The following is a 23,333-nucleotide window of genomic DNA, read 5'->3' as shown; positions in this document are numbered from 1 at the left end:
AAAAGAAATTTAACATTTAAATAAATAAATACATAAACATCACTTTCCCAAGATAATCACAGAATTTCTGAGCACTTAAGAACTGACAGTGTTTGCTTTCATGAGCTAAAAAGCAATTGAAAAGCTGTCACCTGGTCTACAAGGAACTGTATTTGGGAGATGGAGAAGTCTATCTTAAAAGGAGAATTTGCATGAGAAAGGAGGAGGAAGAATTAAAAGGTCTTGACTGGCAAGATGGAAATATCTAGAGTGAGGAAGAAGGCACAGCAGGGAAGCTGCAAAATAGAAACTGTCAACAAGATGGTTGCCATGTCCAGTCAGGGGAGAAGAGCACAAGGCAGCCCTGCAGAGACCTTTGTACTTGAAATAAGTATCGGCCTTTAGACTGAACGTTCTACTTAAAAACACTCTGACACGAGGCAGGAAAAACTAACCTCTAAAGCTAATTCAGTTGCAAAACACAAGGTTTGATGAAAAAGCCAGTATATTTCATCACTTTCTTTTTACATATTACAGATAACATTACTGTGCTACCCTGCACAAACAAAAATAAGATTATGTGGGCCAGAAAATTTTGACCAGTTTTGGCATATTCAGCTGAAATTAAATTATCAAGAGAACATCTGCTTAGGTGCCTATGTTTCTTTAAAGACAGTGCTGAGCAGATCACTTCAGAGTGCTTTGAACCAACTATCAACATCCAATAAGCTAAAAAATTAGGTACTAAAACCACTAGCACAACTCAGGTGAACTGGACCTGGGGAAAGGCTTCCTAGCATAAGACAAACTAATCAAAGCAAGAGGGAAAATTATGTACTTTGAGTGATGCCTTTGGCCTGTGCCAAGGTACTTCCTGGAAATGCTCTATTTCAGTCTCTCTACCTAATATCTATCTTTAATGTTCTCTCAATTGCTCAAAGTTGCTTCTGTCCAGTGACAAAGCCTCCATAACACAGTGAGCTGTAACCTTGCAAAGACTTGGGCATGCACAACCTCATAGCCTTTAGTAAGACTTGTCACTATGTGCAAAGTTAAGTACATTCATAGGTCTTATCAGGATGGTGGCCAAAGATTATAGAGGCATCCAAGCTGGTTGATACAGTCAGGCCTGTTCTGTGGCACGTCTATTTTAAACTTGGGTCTTCTGGTTTGTATCTTAAAAGGTCTACACGTCTTAACTGATCTGCAGAACAAATTAACTTAGCGAAGTGAAAACAGTTTAGCCTTGATAAATGAGTATGAACACAAAAGAGCAACTCTCCATGGTTCACGTATATCGACAGTCAGCACATAAAAGGCAAGGAATGGACTAAACTGTTCTTAACCAAGCAAGTAGCTTTACCAGCAAAACACAACAAACTGCCTGTGTAAGTAGTCACTAGGATGACAACACTCAGAAAAGACCAAAACTTTATTAACTGGGTGACACATAATAATCTTAATCAGAACTATAATTGCTTAATTATCCAATGAGACAGAAAATGCTTTTTAATGAGCTTTTATTCTCATTTCAAAAATAATTTTCTTAGTATTCTTTAAGATTTAAAACTTGTTTAAAATTGTTTTAAGTTATAAACCAGCCATGTACTAGATAAAACAGTGCCACTACACAGATACTGTCTTTTTACTTCTGTTGTTTCGTTTGTTTGTTTTAATTTTAGGATGAAGAAACAAAAACTTTTCACCACATTAATGAAGAATAAGTAATATGAGAACAACTTGAGGGGAAGTGCCTGGTTGCTAACTAACTGGCAAGGATAGTTCTAACAAGCCCATTTATAGCCAAGGATATTTAAAGTCATTTCACAACACTTGTAAACATAAAATAAGTGATATAATAGGATAATTTTATATGTTTATTCGCTAAATTTAAGGCCGGGGCAAATTTAGTGCAAGAAATAAATAGGAGGTAGATGCTCAGTTCATTTAAGTTGCCAGGGCTGCAGCAAAATCAGAGCCGTGGGAGTTTACATTAGCTGGCAATTTGCTCCGTGAAATGTGCAATTAACTCAGGAGGCTTTAAATACAGATCTCATGTTTTAAAGGCTTTCCAAAAGATGGTGAAATTGTGAAATTTAGAAAGAACCCTGATTAAGATTTACATAAATTAAGACGGAAAAAAGGGAAATGGGGAACCAAAGATTCAACCTGACTAGAAGAGACATCAAAAACATGGTACAGTTTTTAGGAAACTGTTTAACTACTGAGTCACAGCTTTCATTATGATCTCTGCAGAATGGCCACCTCCCAAGAAAAGCCACAGAAAGGAAATATCATTAGAAAGCTTATGACTTTGTGAGCCCACCCTTACATTCAAGGCAGCAAACTGTTGCGCTGTATTGTTGAGCAGGATGTAAAGAGCCTGCCAAGCACAGCCCACAGACCCGCTAATTAAGTGAACTGATTGTGTTTGTTTTGGAACCGTTTGCCAACAAAGGAATGTGTCACACTGATTAGTGAGAGAAGGGTATGTAATATATGTGTATTCAAACCCTGAGGAGTGCATAACCCAGGTATTCACTCTGTTTGCACAAGGACTGACAAAAATGAGTCAAGCAAATAACCAGACCAAAGAGAAACTCCAGCCCTCAAGAGGGGCCTCTTTTTCTCTCAGCTGCATCTATCTAAAGAAGACCCATCCTTCATAAATTCCTACTGAAGACTGACACAGAAACTCCTGAGAATATTTTGGAGAGAAACAATCTCTTCATCTCAAAGCTGACCGAAGAGACCATGAAGATGAAAAGTTAACAGGCAGCTGAGAAAGAACCACCTTGGAATTGTACTGACCACTCTGACGGCTGTCACTCTCCTCTCCAAAGGGCAGGAAAGGTCAGGGAGGTAGCCAGAAAAACAAATGCCAGCTCAACGCAGACATACATACACACACACTCTCCACACAAGCAGGCTTCACTTTTCAAACATTCAGCAAAGAGCTGAAGCCTGCAAAAGCTGTCACACACTCACTTTTGAATATTTCTAAACCTACAGCCCAGTTTGCTGGTAGAGTTAACAGCCTGCTCAAAAGTGAATGAGCATCATTTAAAAGCAAGGAAACGCTGCCTTCAGAGCTCAACTGCTCTTCCCTCCTTAACTCAGCAGCTTCAGCCGGGGTACTTGGCAGTCTAGGATTGAGCACAAAATGTGAATACTGTGCTGTAGACAGCAATTCCAGAAAACCAGGATGGAGGAAGGGAGTTGTAGTCAATTCTCACTCGGGACTCAGAGTAGTACAACTAATTCACAAATCTGAGCTGTTTACTCAGAGCTCTGTTCGACACTTAATTGACAAGGAAAGCTGAACATGTCACCAGAATTTTCAGGTGTAATTGCAAGTCTTCACATGAACCTTCTGCAGCTTGCCATTCATCTGCCGAAGGTTACTCTGTACATTACCTACTTCTAATTAGCCTCCTCACCCTACACCTGTCTTAGGTCAGCACACCTACCTCAGAAACCTCTCTCATCCTCAAGAGGCAGAAATAAACACAAAACCCCTCTACCTGGCATTCTCCCTCACTGCTTTGCAGCTGATGGAGCTGCACAGTAAAACATACAAGCTCCTCTGTTGGCATAACTTGTCTCCAGAGCAAAAATACAGAACAGAAGTAATCTGCTTAGTTTCACACAGGTGCACGTGCACACACGAGTAGTAATGAGATAAGAAAACTAACTAGGAAGGCAAATGGAAAATGCTGGGGAAAAAAACTTATCTGGTGATAAGGAGTACAAAAGGAGTAAAGCAGGATGATCTCTGACAAAATCAGAAAGAGAAATATTGGAAAACCTGTCATGCTGATTGTGTTTAATTAAAATCATTAACAAAGACCACCGCCTTTGGCAAGACATGAACCACAACTTCACATTTCTGAAACATGAACAAAAGTCCTTTCTGGCTTCTAATTCACATAAAAACAGGAGCTAGAGCAGCTTCTGCTGGCTTGAGCTGCTGACAAATATTATTTGATTCCAGAAGGTTTTAAACTCTGTAATTGCAAGGTATGTCTGATCTCAGCTGAAGGGCGGGACCCAACAATGTTTTTGGGAACAAAAATCCCCCAGACAAATCAAATTTTAAAGTAAACCTGTCTTCCCAAATGTTCTTAACACATTCTCATCAATCTTTTGGGAATATCTTCAATCGCCTTTTATATAGTCTCAACAGACATCTTATGTTTTATGCCATCTTAGTCTCTTTCTTTTTAACTCAGCCTATCTTGCCATGTACCCTAAATACATTCTTTCTTAAAACTGTTTATAGAGCTCGGCTGCACACCTTGTCTAGCTTATGTCCACTGCTTTGTCAATGCATTCTTTAGAATAAGACACTGGAAATAAAATGAGCAAACAGTCTTTGAAACTCAGATCAGACTGAAAAATCCCTGAAGAGTAGATCTTGGTTACTTGTATTTTGACATCTTTGCACACACAGAGGAATCAGATTCCTAATAAACCCTTTTAACAGATTGGTCCTGATTCTTTCCAATTTCCAACTGGAAAAAAAATTTCCCTTTTTTTTTTTTTTTTTCCTTCAAATGAACTCTTTGGAGAAAATGACTGTATTTGAAATAGCCAAAAAGTACTTATCCGTGGAGGAATGCTGTGCTGTCAGATACACTGCCTTTCTGTTAAGGGTGAAAAACCCCATCTCTTTTATTCAAAATCCAATACACTACTGAAAAAAGGTAGTAACATTGCTGTTTCCAAGTCTACTTTGGTTTCCTGCATCTTGCTTCTAGGTTTTTCATGTGACTCCTGTCCCTGACCTGGCATCCAGCACTCTACATAATGTGAAATAAAGGTTCTTTTGTACAGTTTAGGACTGGCATACAGTTATACTTACTTTGTAGCCACCTGAGAATAGCAATGTCATTAAAAAAAAAAAAATCTCGCATACACAGGCACAGAGGAGTAAGCACACAGAGAGGGCAGAGCATTAGCCATAACATTTCACAGGGGAAACACTTCAGAATAGATGATTATTGTTTTATAATGGACAATCCCAGTACATTATGGGCCCAGTGATACCAGAGACCAGAAAGATGTCTGTGATCACTCCAGAGCAGCCATTTAGCTTTTCAGGACACTTTGCAAACTCAGAAGAGCTTTGGACTTTTCCCTTTTTGAAGAGCTGTTCTGAGACCTACAGGGCTTTGGGAAGCAGCTCTTCTCCTCTATTTCCAGGTCTGCTCAAGGTGACCTCCCTGGACCAGTGATTTGTACCTGCCTAGAAATGTGCACCAGTGGAATCCAGTCCCTGGTTATCTAAGTGTGAGGTCAGGAGGCTGAGAATCCGCAAGGGTATGATCTGTAAGGCAAATAAAGGGTATGACTGACATCACTGCAGTACCTGCTTGTAGAAATGTCCTCAAAGGGGTAAAGGATTTCTCCATTGTTGCAAATCTCACAGATGAAACCCTTTTGGCTACAAAGGCTGCAGCTGTACACATGAGAGGTGGCAAACTTGATCACCTTCCCCAAGAAAGGAGCCAGCTTTCCTTCAATAACCTGGAATGAGAAGACAGTATTGAATACACCCCCCAAAAATTACTACAATGCCCTGAAGGACTGAGACAACATTTATTATTATAGAAATGCAGCTAAGTGATGCTCGAAAAAACAATAGGAAAGTTACTTGCCAACAATTACAGCTCCATGAAATCACAAGTGATAATAGTAGCTAATGAACCAGCAATGATCTGAACATGAAAACTAATTTACAATCTCTTTGCAAGTCTCTACATGGCAATAACATAAAATATTAGCAGTCGTTTTAAGTTCAATAACAGGCACAAAGAAGTAAATAGGAAAAGAGTTTAAGGCTTCTCCATTATCTCTAACTGACAGCTATGAGAATACTGCCTTACATTTACAATTTGCATTTTTACTTTTTATGCAGAGACGGCAGTTTTGTCTTTGTTTCTTTTCCTCCAAAGCACAAGTTTTTTGCACATATTTTGTGAACAGAACCCTGGCTTTCCTCCTTTAGTAGGACTGTGTTTCCCACTGAAAACCATTCAAATATAATATTCTGCTCCTTGCTAAAAGGAATAAATTCTCAGTAAAGGTCTTGAAGAGGAAGTGGGGTTCTTTTCCCTTCAGTGTCCAGCTCTTAAATCGAGAAGTCCCTCACTGCCAGACAATCCTGGCTAGACCATTACAAGTGATTAGCACTCCCCGTGTTGGTGTGAAAAAACCAGCTAAGCCATATAGACTAAACTGCTAGCCACAACACTCATCTAAATTTGTGACTTGGTGACAATGCCTCAATAAGGGGTGCTATTCAGGCAAAATACTTTCCATTCAGATCAAACTTCTAGAGACTTTAAGGAATTCTGCAGCTATAGGGAATAATGAAGATGGAATAAGGCCCTAAGTGTATATTCTTCTCTCCTGGGCTTCCTGTGGTCTGAATGGCAGCTTGCCAGATTAGTGATAGAAATGTGTCACTGGATTTGATAGCAAACTCCTGTAAAAAGGAAAAAGAATGCAATAATTGCCGACTGAAGACTTGCACAAGGCTGTGCCTTGAAACCTAAGAGTGGGGAGATTTACACTTAAATGTGTGCCAGATTCAGTTCAGGCACCCCTTCCCTAAATATGGTAACACGCTACTTGTAATTTGGATTTAGTATAAACATATCTAGAGAAAACACAGAGGTCAAGGCAGAGAAGAACAACAGAGTCTGGAAGCAAATGTAAGATAGCAAGGAAATATATTTGTGTTCCAGGGAAACTCTCTGCCCGTGACATAAGATTGTCACTGCTAAAGAGTACACCTGGAAAAGGAGGGGCACAGGTAGCACTGGTGATGATGGCACTGAATGGTACTGGCTGAAATGTGCCCTCTCGTTGCCTTCAGCTCCAGCCTGCTAACAACACCTGCAACAACAGGAAGCAGCAATGTTATTGCTAGTACTGCAGATAGGACATCTGCTCATGTCAGAGGAAAAATGACGTTCCTATTGCATCCTGGTATAGGAAGATCTCCTTCAACCACAGTATAAACAATGTGGAGAAGCTGCTGCATGAAATACCAAAGTGAAGCCATAGTTCAAGGCAGTGGTATTACTAACCTTCTAACAGATGGTCAGAAGCTAATTTAGCTCCCCTACACTGGGTTTTGTTTTTCATTTTGAAGGAAGAAATTTTTTGCTTGCAGACTCCTGAATTACAGAGGGTCTGAAAGCCAAACAAGCTGGGAGCAGGGGAAAGACACGAAAGCTGCCAGTATTCAATAAACAGGAAGAAAGAAACAGTGAAGCCACACAGCTAGTGCCACGGCTACAGTCACCCTCCAAAAATCCATTTAGCACTAACAGATGAAATACTCATACAAAGATAATAAATAAACCACAATACATACATATTTTCCAAAGAATTTTCATGCTACAGACAGCCACCTCAGGCCACAAGTGCTCAGCTTAAAATGCCAGACTGAAGACACAGCTGCAGACAAACTTTCTAAGTCTGTACTAATTTCACTGTCAGCAAGGATTTAAAAGTTAAATCACTAAACTGAAATAACATTTTGTATAATGTAATAAACAAAATGAACATGATCTATTCCTTCCTAAGCATTGTGGGTGAATTTAAGAGTGTGTGAGGCACAAAAGGTTTCCTATGCTGAAGAGTTTACAGCCTAAGCAAGATAGATTGAGTGGGCAGCTGCCCTTGAGGAGCTGGTGTAATTTGCCCCTGGTTATTTATTTGTATGACTTGTCATAGCATTCTAGTGGGTGGGCTTGTAACTCTGGCCACTGCAGACATACAATGAAGATGATACCTTCAAAGAGCCATGCATGCCAATTTTGCAATGTGAATTACAGGCCATTTTACTGTATTACAGAAGGAAGACAAAATGCAGCATCAAACCAATGTTATCACTGTTTTTAGCATCTGTAAATTTTGTGCTATTTTGTTTCATCAGAGACCTCAAGGCTGTGCACAGGATATGACTTTTCCTTGCAGCCTTCTCTCATTCCTGTTTGCAGCTAATAAGGATAAAATCCTCATCTCCATTGACCCTGGGCAAGCAGAAAGGAAGATAACTACTTGCTGTTCTACGGCTTGGGAAAAGGAGTATAGGACATTTAATCAAAGCTGTCAAAACTTCTGTGACAGCCAGGGGCCCAGGGTCAGTCAGTTCAGACACCCCAGAATCACAATGGAAGAACCCCAGGATGTTCTCCCAGCTGATGCTAGAATCTGATTTTGAGTTTCAAGGAAAGCACAAGTGATTAAAAGAATAGAAGTGTGTTTATCAAATGTAATGCATTGTCCAGATATCATGGAAATTATCAGAAGAAAAAAAAAGACCTCAAGAGGCCATCTTGACAGAGTCAGTAATATTTATGTCATTCTTTACAGCTGTACCTGTTACTAAAGCCTTGCACAGCAACCGAGATTCCACAGTCCCCATGCAGTCTAATCCAGCACACGTCTGTTCTCACTGCTGGAGTCACTCCTAAGCTTTGACCTGAACCTTTCCTAAGGGCATTTCAGTTTACAAAATAAGCTTACAAAACAAGTTTACAAAATAGAGAAACTGTGAAATCACACACTGTGAGCTGCAGAAGAGTACATCACATTTCAGAAGAAATGTGGTAATTTAGGACAAAACTAAGTTAAGAATATGCCAGAGGAAAAGAAACCCAAAATTTCACCACTGACTTATCCCTGTAATATAATAAAGCCTCAGCATGCACCTAACAAAGGCTTAAAAATATATTCCTGTCTCTCTCAAAAAAAAAAGCATGAAGCTTAAAACAAATTAAAATTTTGCTGAGTTCAGATTCTCTTCTATACTACAGCACACATGAAGAGCAAGGTCTGTTTTCTAATCCAAAGTCTTTGTAGTGCAAGCAATTGTTTTGTTGTCAAAAATTAAGGATGAGAGGTGATTAATGTGGCATCCTGGTCATTCATTGATGGAGGGTACAATGCAGCTTTCTCTTCCTGAACCAGTCAAGGAACACATACCAATATAATTTTGGACATAGAGCTATGTTCCTACAGTTAGTTTATCACTGCTGCACCTGGAATATATTGGGGTGCACTACTTGGTGACAACAAAAGGAAAACAGTTGTGTCCAGAGGTCTAAAGCAAGCTATGTCTCTGAATAGCCCCAGTGCTCGGGTCAGAATCATTGTCCATCTCTGTACCTGGAAAAACACTTCTCTAAGCTAGCACAGGACAGAAAGCCATGGCTTTGCACACTGCAGCTCCTGCATGTCTCACATTAAGAACTGTATAAAAATACACACCCACATGTACATACATAAAAGCCAGGCCCTGCCCTCAGAGCACTTACAATTTAAACCAACAAAACAAACACTGGTTTTTACAGTAACTGCCACATATCCCCCACCTTAAATGGGACAAACCGTGTTTTGGAGGAGCCTCCCATGCAGGCTCCCTGCCCACACTGCAGAGAGCATCCATGCCCTGGGCTGCCAGGGAAGGGAGAGGAGAAACCAGGATATCCAGCAGCAGCCACCTGCCCCACTGGCCAGCCTTCTGCACCTGGCTTGGGGAAGATGAGGTTGTACTGAAGAGCAAGAGGGGAAGGCAGACCAGTCTGCAGCAGTGGGAGAAACTAAAGGGGTATCTGAAGTAAAGTATCTGAACACGCGCCAAAGGGGTGTTGGGACAATTATTTTACATGATTTCTAGAACAGAGGCTTTTCATACAAATCAAAGTTATGAATAAAGGTAAATCAAACTTTCTTCTCTGTACATCTTTGTGCTACTGTTGTATTGGGGAGTGGTATAATTCCAAAGAAACAATTATGCTCTGAATGAGCGAGATGGGGGGGAAATACAGGGACTGCTGAACACCAGTGGACAAGCCACTGTTAGCAAAGGCTGCAAGAGGCTTGTGAAGTGGGAACACAGGACACACATGCATGGGGTTATGATCTTCCTGATCCAGCAGGAAGACAGAGAAGCTAAAAGGAAGCAGCAGGGGCTAGGGTACAGGTTGAAAACCCTTTGGATACATCACATTAATATGATTATGAGGGCAACGTGGGATCAGTTGAAGTTTAACTACTTGTCAGGAGGGCTGCTGGTCCCCAGAGGTTTTGTGATCTTCTGTTCAAAGTTACTCATAGTTCCCTTGCTCTGTGAAGGTGATGTTTTCAGAAACAAGCAGGCAGCCAGCTGTCCCCAGACAATAAGAACTGGAAAGGCCACAGATCAGAGCACCCTCCAGGCCAGAGAAATCCTCCTCAGTGGCCCACTACGCACACAACAGAGCCATTACTCACAGACCAGCAGGTGTTGCCCAGGGGACTCCCACTAGTATCCCTGTGTCCTACCTTCACAACACATTTCTGAGCCCATGACACTGCCCAGCACTGGAGGAGAGGCAGACCCCTCATCTCCAACACATATTGAGGTACAGTTCTGTCCTGACTTCATCCCTCATCCCAGCTCTCCAGGCCAAGCACAATGCTGATAAAGTCCACCTTTGAAGGCCTCCGCTTCCCAGTCCTTGCCTTGCCACTGTGCAGCACAAACCCCGAGCCCATTACACGCAGCAGAGAAGTCACTTCGTCTTTTCTTTACAGTCAACAAGGACTCCTTGTATGAGAACCTACTTACCTGCATGAAGGAGGGTTGCACAAACTAGACCCATGGGAGACCAGTGTAGTGAACATGGTGTTGCAACATATGTTTTCATATTAAAACCCAGACTAGAAAAGTGGCCAAGGGAACAGTGGCAGAACTTCTCAAGTCTGTTGAGAGTTTTAACCCAGAAAAACGGTAACCTAAACTAAAGGCTTGTAATAGCTTTCTGTTTGGAAAACAGAGCAGGATCAAAAACCAGGCATGAAAAAACCTTATTACAGAATTAGTTAGAGTTTGTTCCAGTCCCTGACAGTTTTCAAATTAGAAAGACATTAATAGAAGCCTCTGACCATGTCTAACTGAAAAGCAATCAAATATCGGTTAGACAAGGTAAGCATAGAAGTCCTCTCCAAACTCACACTGTGTCATTTCCAAAGAGATAATATCATATCTTTAGGAGGAACTAGAAGAGAGATGTGCAGAAAAAGAAGGACAAATTAGTTAGCTGTAACCCACTATTACTTCAACTAACACCTCCATAGCCTTCTGCCCACCTGTTAGATCAGGTCCACAGAAATACCCAGCCTCTGCATCATGGCCACATGAATCAATACTGAAATCTATCAGATGTGATGAACTTTCTGGGCAGGAGAGAAAAAACAGTACAGTTTTCAGACATTTCTCAGGGCAGTGAGTGTTTGTTTTGAGGGCAGGGCTCCTGCCAGTAATGCTAGCTAAGAAGCACAAGGTAACGAGTAAGATCTCCATCCCTGCAGGAGTCTATGCTGTGAATTTGAGTGAGAATCATCAAATCTCCTATGCTGTTTGTGCATTTTTACCAACTTCTAAAAGTGCAGTAAATGTTTACATAGCATGAAGATCATAAATACCTTTGATTACTTACATCAGGACTGTCGAAATAGACAGTAAAGGGAATATGGCGTGCTGAGCTTTTGGATACACTGTTCTGCTCCATGTGAGAAACTGCCAAGGTTAACAAGTCTAAATTCTGAACAGTGTCACAGTATGTTAAAATCACATAAAGGTTTCCTGGATTAAAATAAGTTTTGGATTAAATTTGCTAGTTTGAGTAATTTATACCATCTAATGAATGTAAAATCTGACACAGTTTAAAAAAACCCTTTATATTAAGATCCAAGAATCAATAGATGAAGGATATTTTAACAGAAGCTATACAGAATCTAAGAGAAGGAAGATAAATCTACACACACCTGTGGGTAGATGTTCTGTCATTTATAGCACAAGGGCCAGTCCACAACCATAGGCATCATGTAACAGTGTGTCTAGGAACAGTCATTTCACTGTGGCTACGTGACCAGGGAATAAACACTGAGACAGGAAGTAGAAATGCCCCTGATGCTTCTGAATTCTTAGACTGGGACCTGTACTTTCCTCATGTATCAGCAGCACCGGAGGAAAGTCCAGTTGTTACCCTCAAAAAGGAGCACCTGCTCCTACTGCTCTGCTTAAGAGCCTGGCCACCAGCGTTAAGTATTCCAGGTAAAGTGGTGAAAATACTGCAAAACTCAGGTTTTGTATCACTGCCACTGTGAGACAAGCTAAATTTGCCAAATGGCTTTGTGACCCCACCCTTGTAAATCAGCTTGTTAATCATTATCGTCATAGAGGCGATAAAGTTGTTTTATGAGCCAACACTGAAGCAGTAACATTAACTACTTATGCAGGGGCTGGTGTATTTCTCTGCAGATAACATTTATTAGAAGGCACTCTCTTTAAAGACACAGGTTTGCCTCATAACCTTCTTTTGGAGCACTAAGCAACCTGTTCCTCTTATTCCTCCAGTTTGATTTACATGTCAGACACAAGTGACGCCCAGAGGGGATGGGTTAAGTGATATGAAATCCCTAAAACACCTTGAACTACAGGTTCAAATCTCAACTAGATTGGCCCAGCCTCTCCTCCTGACAGAACAAAATTTATGATTATTTCTCAAGGCCAGACGCACACTCGGCTCTATCTGAGAGACAGACACAGACAGAATTTGCCAGGAGGCACTGACGCAATGCAGAAGAGACATGGAAAGGCCAAGAGGCACTGAGAAAACAGAAGGGGTGGTAGACATGAAACTTATTCACCATCCCCAATTATGTACATTGAAGAGATAGAAAGTACTTTAATTATCAGGAATAATGTCACAAGCACGTCTGGCAGAAGGAAGCTATCTGAAGGAGCAGTCAACAATCACGCACAGCTTTCTGCCATCCTCTAGAGACAAGGCTTCTGCCTCCTCTCAGTTGTTTTCTTTCTTCCTGTCCAGAAACAGCTAGCCTGAATCAGGCCTTTTGCTAAAAGTTCAGAAGTAAGCTCCAGGTTTGCCTAGACTTCAGAGCACCACAGAAAATATGCTTCCTGGATTGAATGAAAGGGCAAACAAAATATCCTGAACAGACTGTCTTGGACTCACCACTTGGATGCTCACTACCCTCCAAATTCCACTGGTGGAAGCTTTGTGGAGGAGGACTAAATGCTCCATAATCTTTCTTCACCTCCAGGACAGATGAGAAATATGCTTTTGAAGGAACTACCGACGATCTAAGAAAATAGGGCTAGAAAAAACACCTTTAGAAACCTCCACTTTGTTCCTCACCCTGCAGCATAAGCAACTGAGAAATGACTGTCTGACTTAAAAACTTCTCACCACAGAGATCCTACAACAGTCCAGTGTTTGGAACAACTGGAAAGTTGTTCCAAATGTCTTTCTCAGATCTTTTTTGCTGTAGTCAGCTATTGTTATTTTACACTCAACTTCCTATCCTTCCTTACATTGCACCACCTGTTTCAGAAACCATTTTCTGACAAATTCTCCTCTCTGTCACACGTGATCTGTGTCACAAGCCAGAAGGAGCAAAAGCAGGCTGGGGTACAGGAAAGACACAATAGTTGCCTTTACCTATTTGTTCACTGGAGAACAAGCAGGTGTTTTTTACATTCATTAAACGTGGAACTTGGGCATTAAAGTGCAAAGAGTAAATGGACTCTCTGCCCGATGACAGATTTCAGTGGGGTCAGGATTTCTGTGATGAAAAAGTCTTGGAGGCGAGCATGTTACAATATGCTTAGCTAAGGATAATGCAAGTTGCAGAGAAAATAAAGGGAAAACATTCCCTGGCTGGGAAGTTCCTAGTCATTTATATATAGGGAACAGACAATGCTTATGGACTGCTAATTTCCTTGAGGATTTTTTCTCTTCCGTTGGCCAGATTCTTAACACCATGAATTCTTGTTATGATTTCAATGCACAATTAATCTTTAGTTCAGAGGAAAGGGAAATGGAAGGAGGAAGGATGATCATGAGGTAAAAGTCCCAGGGAGGCAGATATCAGATCTCAGGTCTGCCCCATCTTTTGTGCAATATACTGGTCTGGTCAGCTTTCCTTGCTCCATTTTGACTCCCAGTCATCCCTTTCAGATTGTCTTATTTGTTTAAATTGCAAGTGACTTAATGGAAGAATGTTCTCTTATTACTTCTGTGCACGTACACTAGAATCAGTCACTGCACATTGCTGTAAAACAAGTTAAAAAGAACAAAGCAGTTAACTTCATAAGAGCTCCACCTTTTGTTGTGATAGGAATGCTATGGGCCACAATCCCAGCTCCCAACAAAAAGGGTGATACCACCCCACCCTCTCTCTCCTCTTCCCTTTCCACCCTTTGCAGGTCCCTTGCTGTCCCAAAGCCTGTTCAGCCTGTGCTGCAGGTGACAGTGGGGTGGGCAGGAGCAGGCGAGGCCAAGGACTCTGCTCACCCTCTGCTGACACCAGCACAGGGTGCTGGCTCTGACACCACTTGGCCATCGCTGCCCTTGGCACAGACAAAGCAACACCACGCAGCCTCACATTGTGCTGTGCTAACTCATCACCCACACAGGGCAGAGAACAACCCGAAAGGAAACGCTGCAGATAAACACTGCAAAGAACGAAAAAACACCCACAAAACCAACCCTCAAATAAATCAAACTAAAGCAGAAATGAGTGAGAGTTTGAATAAACAGAAATCAGAAGCTCCCTTTGACTTGTTTGCACCAGGCAGTCTGCACGGATGGCAGAGCCATTTGTTGTTCACGGTCCTTCCAAACCAAACCCTTCAATAAGCTGCACTTCAATTTAGTATCAAACAGATATTCCACAAATTAGCCACTAAGTACAACAGGCAAGGGGAAGAGGAGGAAAAATAAGGTCAAGAGCAAACGCTGCTAATCTTTGACAAGCACACATAGACAGGGGGCAAGGTGAACATGGAGTTTTACATTGGTTGGGGGAGAGGAAAAACAAAGTGGTGACAGTTCAAGTGAATTTATAGCAGGAGACAGAGAGGATGACAAGGTCCCTCCAAGCCCTCCCCCACTCTTTTCACTGAAATGAAGAAATGCCAGAAATTTCAGCAGGTCTCTGGATGCAAGCTGCCACAAGTGAGAAAGAGATGGAACTGTCTCAGTATAAACAACACACCTGGAAATCACCTGTGCCAGCTCCACAGCCCAGCTCTGCAAGACGACTCACACTCACTGTGTTTCAATCATCTTTCCTCCTTCTCCTTCCCCCAAGGTTTCCAGGCAGCTACATGTCAATTTTGTCACACCCCAAGTTCTCCTAATCTTGTTGCAGGGATGAATTATAGGTTGTTTCAAGAAAAAGGTATTCAAGCAAAGGTTAAAGGCTGTTTTAATCAAACAAGGTCGAAAGAGTACCAGGAATTCGGCTGGTAGAGAACAGAAAGCACTTTACTTAGCCTAAGAACATACGTGACTCTAAATATACACACAAGCAAATATGCATTCAGGCAGAGAGTATATATGTGCTCTTTTTTTTTTAAGATTAGGCAGGCAATTGCATGCAGAGATATTAACTGACTCTACATGCCCACTGAGCAAGATGTTATTTCATGAGAGATATCACAAAATTAGAAACTTTCCTGCTTTGCATAAGACTGGATCAGAGCACTTTGAGGACTCCTCTGAAGGATTTTAGAACAAGAAAGTAACGTACCAAGAAAATGGCTATGGTTACTCTGAAATAAACTTCTGTGAGTACTAAGTATATTTTAAAAAATTCTAAAAAAAACTTTCTTCTCTTATCCAAGCAGGTAGCCCTGAGACAGTATTTTGTTTCTTGGGATGTTATTCCTTAAGATATATGCAGCTGCCTCTCCTGAATCATCATTTTATGTGAAGTACAGCAACAAGTTTAGAACCCAATCTTTCACACTGCTAACCCTCATCTCCAGTACTGGACCTTTCACTCTGCACAGCAAAAATAACAAAAGAAACCCATTTAGCACAAAGCATTAGAGAAGTGGTAACTTATATTGCTACTGCCTCTTCTAGGGGCTGAAAAAAATTAAAAGAACTCTGGAAATCTTGGCTCAAAAGCTCCTACGAATCACTGGCACCACTACTGGGTTGTTTTAAATAGAGTTTCATTCTAAAAAACCACACTTACCCCAAGTGGCCCAGGCTACATATGCACATGGAAAGGTACCACATATATTTAATTTGAAAATTCTGGTATCAAGAAGTGCAAAAACCACTTCTGCTATTAAAAATACCTACTAACAATCTTGTTAAATCTCTAGACTTTGCCTGCAATACTTTAACACACCTAACTCAGATGAACTTCTCTTCCTGGCTGCCACTTGCCAAAATACCCGTGGCCAGCTCTTCAACCTCGAGCCTGGCCAGCTCTGCACGCTCTCTGCCTGACCATGAGCCAGTTCTGAATGACAGCAACTCCCTTCCCCAGCAGAGCTGAGGTAAAAAGGAAACACCAGTAAGACCATTACCATGACACTAATTGTAACCAGAGCCATCAGCACTTAGGCAATTACACACACGTGGAATATCAGCGAACCTGAGGCTTCCTGTTCTGTTGAAAGGTAGCTCAGCGTTAGCAAACTCCAGGAAGTGACAGAAATAATTGAAGTGCAATGTGCTCTGGGATGACCCTGTTTGACAGGGAGGTTGGACCAGATGACCCTCTGTGGTCCCTTCCAACCTCACCCATCCTGTGATAAAGGAGACATAGCCACAGGAAAGTAGACAAGCTATTTAACTGCTGCTTTGCTATCAGATCTTTTTAATATCTATGAAGATGTATATTGTGTGGTTTTCCTATCCTAGAACTATTTTCATATTCTTCTGCTAATACAGCTACCACCAATAATCAGGCATAGGTGATAAAGCTGGGACATATGAATGCCTTTTAGCATTATGTCATGGCCCAAGATGCATCTTTACATAGTTCATGTAGAGAATTATCTGGTATTATTATGCTGGCAGTAACACACCACAGGACTTGCATCTCTGTCACACGTGCTGTGTCAACACTTACTTGGGAGGCTGGGGATGTAAATCAATGTTCTCACAACGGTGCTGAACTCTGAACTGCGGGAGCCATGGCACAGATGTGCCTGGCATTTTGCTGCCCTCGTTGAGCACAGTGAATTCCCACAGTGAACTGCGACAAACAAATCTTCAGTCATCTCAGCACAGTCAGGCCTGCCAAGAACCTAATTCTTCTTCTCATTTGTCACCTCCTGCCCCTCAAGCAAAAAAGGGCTTGCCTAAAATTAAAAGGATCTGCTGGTGCAGCTACACGGGTAAACCTCTTCGGTAAATACAAGTTTGAGCTGGTACAGCTTATATTGGATCACCAAATGAAACAAATGACAGCAACAGACTTTCCCACTGATATAACTGAATTTGCACTAATGCTTTTATAGGCACAGCTATATCCACTAAGAGCAGGGGGGTGTGTGTCATGTACCTAACCCAGTAACACTTCTAAAACTAGAAAGTATGTTAAAAGTATGTTAGCCAAACCCCATTTTCTTCAATCAATACAGCCACATGCACTCTACTGGCTTTCACCAGCACAAGCATGTGGGTTAGATGCTACATCCCATCCTTTCCATGAACGAATAAAAAGGAACTGCTGGGCAAGGCAACCACCACTGATGGGCTCAGTATTCATGAGGATGTATATTATAAATCTAAATTGAGCATTTCTCAGTACTTATATAAGGACTGAGTTACCAGAAAAGAAGTTTTACTTCTGCAAAAAAACAGCAAGTGAAAAGCAAAAAAAGCCCACATCTTCTTGCATTTTTTGCTATTATTGGAACAGATAACCAACTTGTCTAAATCAACCTAAAGCTTTGCATATACAGAAATACTAGAAACAGCATTTCTTTGTTCTTGTAAGGCATTCTAATCCTGATCTCACAATATACTAGGCTCAAATTAGGCAGAACTTTTGTTTCATTGAAGTTCATTTTTATTCTCCACATTTTTGTTAGAGAGCCTTGTATGTGCAAGAACAGAAACACTGAGATTCTCCTATGAGGAATGCTTCTGTTAGACCGACAGCCCACTAGCCCAAAATGCTATGAGATGCTGTAATCAGTGCTATCCATAGTCAGTGCTACATACGTCAGAGCAAGATGAAATCATTGATCCATCTGTCAATAGGGGAGAGATCTTCCTAATACCCTCACTATAATATGTCTATTCTGAAATCTTATAATCTCTTGATCTTATGTAGTGTAACTGTGGACATTCTTATTATGGATTCTTAATCCTCTCAAAGATTATAAACTTCTGCCCTCAGTGACATTACTGTGGCACTGAGTTCCTCATGCTCGCTGTGTTCTGAAAAGAAGCATTTCCATTAAGGTTTTTTATGTGCATCTCATATTCACTGTAGGACCTGTGCCACATTATTGTGAGAACAGGGCTCTCCTGTTTATCCTTTCTCTGCGCTGTTCCTTCACATTATTTGTAGGCTCATCTGCAGGAAGACAGTCAGGAAAGTTGATCTGAAGTAAATAAATGTTTTAACTAAATTTTAATGGATTAGTTTATCTACAATGTTAAAATGGATAAATTATACCACATTAAGTCCCTGTATGGGATTCACATTCAGAATGAAAATTATCTTAATACAATTTACCTCACTTTGCTTCCAAAGTAAATGGAGATAAACCAAATGAAAGCTACTTATATTTTGAATAACAGTATTTACACAGTGATTCAATGCAATTCAACTCAGCCTTTTAAATTCCCATATTTTGTCACTTCATTATTTTTCACTGAGTGTTCCTATGTAAACAAGTGTTCAAATCTTTTTAAATCTCCTATCTCGCTAACAGTTTCCATCCTTAACATCCACTCATTTTTGCTCTTACGTGGATCCTTTTTATTTTACTGTATCTTTTGGGGTTGGTATAATCAGGATGAAATAATTGCCATGATTAAGAATGTTTCTGCATTAAAGACCATCACAGAATCACAGAATGGGTGAGGCTGGAAGAGACCACAGTGGGTCATCTGGTCCAACCGCCCTGCTCACGCAGGATCGTCCATGAGCACACTGCACAGGATTAAGTCCAGACAGTTCTGGAATATCTCCAATGAGGGAGACTCCACAACCTCTCTGAGCAATCTGTTACAGTGCACGGTCACTGCACAGTAAAGAAGTTATTCCTCATGTTCAGGTGGAACTTCCTGGTCATCACTGCAATAATTTTTGTACACTTGTGCATCTTGCTATTTACATAAAAATCAGGCAAGACATTAATCAACTCTGTGTGGATGAAACATTTCAATTTTGAAATTGTCACAGCAGCCACTTCAAGTCTTTTACTTCAAAAGCTCCCATTAACATGTTACCTGGTAGAAGTAGCAAGAATTACTTTTCCTAAGAAATACAAGAGTAATCCATTTTTCCACTGTACTATGTCTGCTAAAACCAGCAAATTCAGGAGTGAATACTTACTTCCTAACAAGCTGCTTAACAGAGCAGTGGCGTTCTGGGGGACGCAGAGCAGATGACTCTCTGGGCAGATGACACCAGTGAGTGTTGGAAAGAAAAGCAAGAGTAGCCAGCGAGGCAGAAGAGGCAAGTTGTCACACTTGGCGTTTCTGCCTGTTAAATCTGAATGCACCTAATTAGTTATCTCCTCTGCTAACACCTCCAACATCACCAGGATTCTAAGAACACGTAACCCACAGGAATGCCCACAGATAGACTTGTGAACTTTGTTGTAGTCTCTAGGGCCCTGGTCTGCAGTGAAACCTTCTGGGGTACATGCATGCATTTGTGTGCACATAAAGATCATCACTTGCTGCCTCTGGTTAAAGGTCAGGCCTACTCACATCTGCATTACAAGCATTTGTTAATGACCTAAGTACTGGCAACCACTACCTCACCAGGATTTGGTACCTTTCCAAAATTAAGGCCATTTTGTTTCAATTTTAAATTTACTCTCCTTTTAACCTCACAGTTGAAGTCTTCTCTACCAGAACCCTACCCAAAGGGATCCAAGTGACAACCATTCCCAGACCAGCAGATAGCTCAAGATAATACTCTGCTGCATTCACAATATCTAGGCTCTGTTAAGCTTGGAAAGAGATTTAAATTGGATTTTATTTCAGAATAGTATTATAAGATACTTCATCTACTGGCAAACAGGCATTTCAACCTTTTTTCCCCTAAGAACAGATACTCACATCACATTTTTGAAACTCAGCTGCTTGGTAGGAAACAACCCATGTTTTCTAGAATCTTTAAAAGGAACTTGGCTAGGAAACAAATTAGAATTGAGCTAGGACTAACCAGGGTAAGAGTTGCTTATATCTGCAGATTACCCCCTCTGCTTTTCTAATTCACTCACCATGCCTTATCTTTCCATTAATCTTTAATAAACCTTTTAGTTAATTCCCCAAACACACACAATCTACATGACAGCAGGATACAGTGCAAAAGCAGTCCATGGATATGAGGAAATAGGCAGCAGAGGAATCAAAACTCTGCTGAGTTTTCATCAAAACAAAAGAGGGGAAACTTTTAGGATTAAAAATACCCAAACTGCAGGTCAGTGGAAAATGATGAGCAATCAGGAGAAAGAAGCAGTAAGGAGAAAGCAGGGAGGAGGAAGGGGGCTGTTTAGTGTACTAGTATTTATCTGGCTGTTGGATTCATTTGCTCAATGGGGCCCTCCTCTCTTTTCCACTCTGGTTCCACTTTGACATAAACAGACAATTTGATTTCAAATTTGGAGCCTCTGAAATGTGGAAAACCCTCTCCATGCTGACAACAAGATATAGCTAGATTAAAAGGTAAATGTAATTTAACCCACTCCAGCAGAAACGGTAATCAAATTATATTGCCTCTAAATATGATAAGTTTGGGACTGGGGCCCTCAGGGGAAGAGAAGGTGTCTTGCAAACACAAACACAAAGAAACATGTCAAAGGGAACTGCTAAATCAATGCATGAGTTGTGACTTCAACCCTACCTCCCTCCCCCAGGGTGCTTGATAAGCTGCTGATTGCTTCTGAAATATCTACTACCAATGTTAGGAACTGATTAAGCAGCTTACAAAGCACTGGGGTCTAATAGACAGGCCCACCAGGGAGACTGCAGCTCTGGAGTTAAGTAGCTTTTTTTTCATGGCTTGATTATTAAAGATGAGATAGCAGAACACGCTGAAAAGATGTGGAAACAGTTTTAGACCTCAGGCGACCGCCTTTTTATTTTATATATGGCATCATTTCTACTCTGTGACTTCACCAGCCAACAAAAGCCATGTTTCCTGTTGTTCTGTAGCCTCCACCTCCGAGGGGCATGTGAACTACTTTGAATTAATGTGTCAGCTCAACGTCCAGAACTATGCTACCCTTATCCTGCAGAAAAGGCACCACTAGAGAGGGGGAAAGAAGGTGAAAGAAGCTTAAAATACTGTGTTCTACATGTCACTGGCAATAGCAGTAGGGTGTGAACACAGATGTCCCCAGATCAGCTAGCACATCTCACCTCATTGCTTCCTCCACTGTGCATCTGAGCACGGCAGCACATTCACCTTAAGATTCCCTATCCTCTGCTCTCAGCTCTTTTTTCCAAATTCGTCTTGTTTAATCTGTTACATAATAAAATTCTGCCATTCAGAGGTACTGCGAGGTCCTTGCTTAGTTCAATCAGTATCAATGCAAAGACACATTCTGCTGGCACATTACCTCTTCCATGGTCACATCTGTCATGGTAATGCTGCACGGCTCAACTTTGTGTAGCAAGCTTGCTGAGGTTTTTGAGGTTCTTGAGGGGGAAGTTGGTTCCCCCCCCCTCTTGTGGCAATGCCCAGCACACTTTGTAAATAATCATGCTGCACTTGAGACTGTACTAATTCATAAATTCCTGAATAAATACTCTTTCAAGCAAAGAAAGAAATACTACTTGTCTCCTGCAGGCTGAGACTCAGATGAGAATTCATTGATCAGATGAAAATTTCTCAGAGCAAAGCTCTCTTTCAGAATACAGTTTTCTTTTAGAGTCTCTTCCCATCCCCATTTGAACACTGATGCTCTAGACTTTCTCTCTTTCATCCCTAACCAATGCCCCTGTTAACCCATTTTTACACTAAATTATAAACACAGAGGTGACTTGGAAGTACAGCTATTTATGCTCTGATTAGATAGAAGAGGAATGTACAATTAGCACTGAAGGTGAGAACAGGCTTGATGTGTAACAGGTAGAATTAATTGAAGACACTTACCTGTTGAAGGTCTGCAAGAGAGTAAAGATGGATTTGCTGGAGTAGATACTCTCTGGGAAAGATCCTGGAAAACAGAAAAATGGATGTGTGTCACACCTTTTCGACTGGGAGACTTAAAAAGTTTCCTCTCCCCACCAAATAGCTGCAGAACAATGATGCTGGACAGAGAGCTTGTTAGAAACTGGAATTATGTCACCCTTTAAGCACCAGCTACCATTACAGCATTCCACATGGGCACAACAGTTCCACAATAAGAATGAATGCTGTACCAGTGCCATTCTCCAATTCTCAGGTTGTGTACAGTGACCTTCAGAGCCACTGAAAGCTCTTCCTCAGCACAGATGGTGTTTCTTTAAACAATTAACCCAGCAATAAAAACAAATAATACTTTCAATACTTTAAATGAGTTAATTAAAACTATTTCTTATGTGTTTTAGTACAAGATTCCTCGTCTGCTACAAAGCTGTAACAGTTAGCTTTGTAACTGAAATAACTATATTGGGAAAAAGGTTATGCAGATACTGTTCTTGCAACGTGAAGATGATTGATATCAATTACCTTTTGCATACAGAAATAGATGTATTGGTATAATCTTTGTAATGACTTATTTAAGACAGCATTATTTACCTTAAAATAAGCCAAGGTTTCAGGCAAGACCATTGCTTATGCACTGACAGACCTGTTCAGTAAAGCTAAATTACAGAAACCTGAACAGGGAAGAGATGCCCTAATGAGTGACTGGTAGTAAAATGAAAAACTGGGTTAAAGTAACACCACAGATTAAAAAAAGGACATTGTAAAGGCAAGTGGATATCAGCTAAAGAAGTTTATGAAAACCTATGTATCTGCCATAAAGACATCAGGGAGAGAAGAAGTACATCTAATTAAAACATCTATCTTTGTATGCACACACACAGAAACAACGACCTGACCAGCTTTTATTTTTCCATCCACCCAGAGCAAATAGACCTCACTAAGGTATGTTGGGGAGGGGAGAGTCACATCACTCTTGCAAATAAAGCAACCAAGTATCTCAAGAGGTGAAACTATTTCACACTACATGTGTCTCTTAGGGTAGAAATTGTAGCTGTTCCTACATATCAATCAGGTAAGTTGTAAGGCAATACAGAAATGAAACTCTTGATATTATTAAATGCATGAATAAAGCT

At 40.9% G+C, this 23,333-nt stretch overlaps 1 protein-coding gene across 4 annotated transcripts in view; it reads right to left on the bottom strand.

The window, feature by feature from the left end:
- PLEKHM3 (pleckstrin homology domain containing M3) overlaps positions 1–23,333 on the bottom strand; it is an 88,502-nt gene that overhangs the window by 13,452 nt on the left and 51,717 nt on the right. For 3 of the 4 annotated variants that reach the window (XM_050340625.1, XM_050340626.1, XM_050340627.1), the window contains 2 exons: positions 22,165–22,228; positions 5,351–5,508 (listed from right to left, as the gene is read on the bottom strand). In XM_050340625.1, coding sequence (XP_050196582.1) covers positions 5,351–5,508; positions 22,165–22,228 — 222 coding nt within the window. The remainder of the gene's footprint in view (positions 1–5,350; positions 5,509–22,164; positions 22,229–23,333) is intronic. The other variant, XM_050340628.1, reaches the window with a different exon arrangement.

The sequence above is a fragment of the Myiozetetes cayanensis genome, unplaced genomic scaffold, assembly GCF_022539395.1.
Source record: "Myiozetetes cayanensis isolate MyiCay16 unplaced genomic scaffold, myiCay2020 scf9, whole genome shotgun sequence".
Classification (NCBI taxonomy): domain Eukaryota; kingdom Metazoa; phylum Chordata; class Aves; order Passeriformes; family Tyrannidae; genus Myiozetetes; species Myiozetetes cayanensis.
This window is presented reverse-complemented; position numbering and strand designations above follow the sequence as displayed.